General features: G+C 32.9%; 1 protein-coding gene across 1 annotated transcript; it reads left to right on the top strand.

Annotated features, from left to right (window-relative positions):
* Positions 1 to 529: 529 nt before the first annotated feature.
* On the top strand, positions 530 to 1,730 carry LOC149570140 (protein PARTING DANCERS-like). Its single transcript, XM_089817101.1, has 7 exons — positions 530 to 652; positions 730 to 811; positions 861 to 993; positions 1,055 to 1,147; positions 1,234 to 1,274; positions 1,346 to 1,429; positions 1,511 to 1,730. The coding sequence occupies exons 1-7, from the start codon at positions 558 to 560 to the stop codon at positions 1,658 to 1,660; spliced, it is 678 nt and encodes a 225-aa protein (XP_089673227.1). The 5' UTR covers positions 530 to 557; the 3' UTR covers positions 1,661 to 1,730.
* Positions 1,731 to 3,791: the final 2,061 nt, after the last annotated feature.

The raw sequence follows: 3,791 nt of genomic DNA, 5'->3' as shown, positions 1-3,791 counted from the left end.
CCAAGACACATTAATTTCTAAAAATATTGTGAACAAAGTGAAAGGAGGTTAAAACCTCTTAAGTCTTTAGAGCTATGTGTCTTTCTGAGCCTTTGGGAGTTTTTCTTTTGTTTAGTCTTTATCCCATTGTAAAAAGTTTATTCCATGATTGCAAGCCAATTTTGGAGAGAAAATTATTCATACATTTCTTAGATCAATCTCTCTACACTTGTCATGAGAGGAAAGGTATCTCGTTAATAATGGTGCACAGACCCCCTTACCTTGTCGGAGAAGTGGAATTGTTGATATTATAAAGATGAGTAGAATATTTTACAATCGGCTAATCCTTGGACCTGTTAGATACAAGTGCTAGTAATTAATTAAATTAACCAAAAGAAACTTTAACTTAACTAATACTCCCTGGTTCGAGTCCATAACCACATCCATACCCTTTCACCCATTAACGTAACTAAGTTCCATCCCTAACGAAAGGGCTGGGGATTTCTCCTATAAAAAGGATTAATAAATGTGAAGGGCAAATCTTATTGCAAAGGAAGACTAGTTCAGAGAGAGAAGAAATGGCGGGAGCAGGAAAGAAGGCTGGAGTTTGTATCATAAATTCGAAATGGAGAGATGAGAATCCTCATCTGATACATCCGCTCTCTTCCCGCCTGTAATTGCCCTAACACTGGCTTCTTTACTTTTCCAAACCCTTTGCATGCTATTTACGCCATGCTTCAATTTTTTCAGGACTTCATTTCCAATACGGCGGGGTTTCAGTCGCTTTCATCTTCATCACAAGCTGGAAATCCGGACATCTCACGGAAGATTTTAATAGGTTTAAAGCTCCTCTGTACATCTTCGTTGATTATTTGTAAGGATTCTTTTCATTAATCCCTTTTCTTGACAGAATTGAGAAGATGAGAAGTCAATTTGGGAATTTGTATGTGATTGCGAGTATTCGTACAGAGGAGGACAACCAGGCCTTCATACATTCTTATTGCTTTGCCTTCTGTCCGTGGTGAAATTTCTCCGATATATAAGGTTTTGTTTAATTTTTGGAAGATCAGGTCAGGTATGGCTCTACAGAAGCCTGCATTCGTAGCAGTGCGCGATCCTTGCATGGGATTTGAGAAGATGCTGAAATTGGCACTTATTCATGGAGATAATTCACTTCTTTAACTCCCCTGTCTTTCTCTTGCCTCGTGCATTTTCATGATTATCTCGTCAACTATTATTTGTGCTCTGTTTTAGAAATCAAACGGCACGATGCGGTTGCAAAGATCCAAACTGAGGTGAGTAACTTTGCATATTTGTATTTGTATTAAACTATTTACAAATCCTTAAGTCGCTCGTTCTTTTGAAGCGGAAGACATTAGTTGAAAGTGTGGAGGCTTGCATTGAAGTGTTAACAGGCATTCCCGGGATCGATACTCATGATGCTCACACGGTAATACTATAATCGTATAATAGAACGCGCAACATATTTTATTTTATTTTATTTTACCTCGTGAGCAAATTCCATTTGCAGTTGATGCAGGGCATAGGCTCAATTGAGGCGATCTCCAAGGCATCCAAGAAAAAAGTACTCGAGAGCACAGATCTTTCGGATGCCAAAGCAGAAAAAGTTGTCAAATTCTTTAATGATCCCAAATACTATCTTAGTCCCAAATTCAATTAGCCCAAAATTTCATCGGAGACTAGTCTCCGATTCACGAAAAGATATAAATAATGCACGAATTGAAACTTTTTCTTAGTCCTCGATTTACAGATATTCAAATTTAAGGCTTCTAAGTGTCAGCTGAAAAGATCTTAATTCCAGCAAGGTTAGCATTTGTTTTGTTTTGTTACGAGTAGGCCGTGGGTTGAACCTGCGCTACTCACTGTAACTCTACAATTTATAGCCGAACCGCTTGTAATTGTATAGTTTAGATGAAGGGAAGCCTGTTCCATTTTACATGACTGGACGATGATTGTAGAATTTTTGTGAGAATTTGTCACATTGTTGTAGAAATCTTAAGCTAATGCATCACTGTCATACTGTTATGGAGAGCTAAAGATTTAATACATCATTGTAGCAATGGGGAATAGCATTAAACTTCATAACAGAAATCGACCACTAAAATATATCCTGAAGAAGATTCAGAATGATTTAAAATATGGGAATCAGTGGTCACTCTTGTATCTTTTCTACTTAGATTTAATTTTACAAGATCACTTTTTGCTAAGCTTGCTCCTCCGGGCTGTAACAAAGTTGGTGTATGATAAATTTTGACAGCATATTTGTCTGTCTTCTGCAGTTTGTCAAAACTGACAAAGACCAGCCAGATGAGTAGCAGAGGGCTAATAATGGAAGTTGGCATGCTATTAATTTAGAAATTGTTTTCGCTTGTGAAACAAGAGAGGCCAAGAATTTGAATTTTTAGTTTAAATAAAATAGAATTAGAATTGAAGATAGTGGGGGATAAGTAAAAGGCCAAGAATAAGTTGAACGAGTTTGAAATTGATGTTTGGTGGTAAATAAGTAGACTGATGTTTGGTGGCAAATAAGTTTATAATTTTACAATTATTATAGATAATTACACCACAACTAAATAAATTCACTTATTTTTCTAGCAATGTTCCCATTCAAGATATTAAATGGTAACTTTCAAAAAAAAATGAGGTGGTCAAAAACTATTGGCTATCCAAAATTCAATATATATTACAACACTACATGTCTATAATCTATGCAATCAGAATCTTAATTCAAATATTTCGTCAATGACATTGATAATTGTATGATACAATCTATGTTGAATCTTGATGTGAGAGACTTGATATTATCTAAACAATGTAAAACTAACTTACTTGCATTGGCTACACAGTCTTGCTACAATTAGAATCTCAATTCAAATATTTTGTCAATGGCATTGATAATTACATGAGACAGTCTATGTTGAATCTTGATGTGAGTGACTTGCTATGGTTTGAACAATGTAAAACTAGCTTTGCTTGCATTAGATAGAAAATCTCACTCCAGATAAGATGGTGCTATGGTATATTAGCACCAATATCACCTTATAATACAAGAAATATAAAAGATAAATATGTTCAAAGAAAATAATTCAAAAATAGAGAAAAATAGACAATTCACATAGTTTATAAATAGTTGTAGGTGAATTAAAAGTCATCTTCAACATTCTTATCTACAAAATTAATTGTGTATGAATACAATGTGAGATTAATTAGATTATTCATTGATAATGAGTACATAGAATGCTAAAATATAAAAATGTAATCCTTCTATTTTGTGCACCCTTACAAGATCAACTATACAAAGAAAATAATTTAGAAAGTTAATAATTATATTATCAAATCATTTATTGTTAATTATTAAAAATAAAGAGATCATTTATTTACAAGTTATGAAGATAGAAGGAGAGAGGAAGAAAGAAGGTTAAAAATTTATATAAAATTCAATATTTAAGTAGAGATATTACAAATTAATAAATATAAAAGACAAAAGACATTTGAAAGAATTCTTTATATAATCATTCTATACTCATAACAAAATATTTGAATTGTTGATCTTTATATTTTAAAAATTTACAAATATAATTTCAAATGTAAAAATTGCTAAATTTTTATTATAATTTCTTTGATTTTTTAAATGTAAAAACTTAGGGTATGTGCAGGATCATGGTGTACCAAACTATGGCCTTAAGTGGCAGTGAAAAATCAGCAAATCAGGTTTATGTCAACTTGACACATAATTTTGAAGTGGTTATGGACTTTATATCAAAAAGTTGCAAGAAAATAATCTGTAAGAA

Source organism: Cupressus sempervirens, chromosome 3, assembly GCF_028749045.1.
Source record: "Cupressus sempervirens isolate cs-2001-9-10 chromosome 3, ASM2874904v1, whole genome shotgun sequence".
NCBI lineage: Eukaryota > Viridiplantae > Streptophyta > Pinopsida > Cupressales > Cupressaceae > Cupressus > Cupressus sempervirens.
This window is presented reverse-complemented; position numbering and strand designations above follow the sequence as displayed.

Excerpts from the sequence above, each read along its gene's own strand:
- LOC149570140 (XM_089817101.1), top strand. The coding sequence starts at position 558 with ATGGCGGGAGCAGGAAAGAAGGCTGGAGTTTGTATCATAAATTCGAAA. Across the intron at positions 653-729 it reads CATCCGCTCTCTTCCCGCCT|GACTTCATTTCCAATACGGC; the intron begins GTAATTGCCCTA and ends CAATTTTTTCAG. Across the intron at positions 994-1,054 it reads TTCTTATTGCTTTGCCTTCT|GTATGGCTCTACAGAAGCCT; the intron begins GTCCGTGGTGAA and ends AGATCAGGTCAG.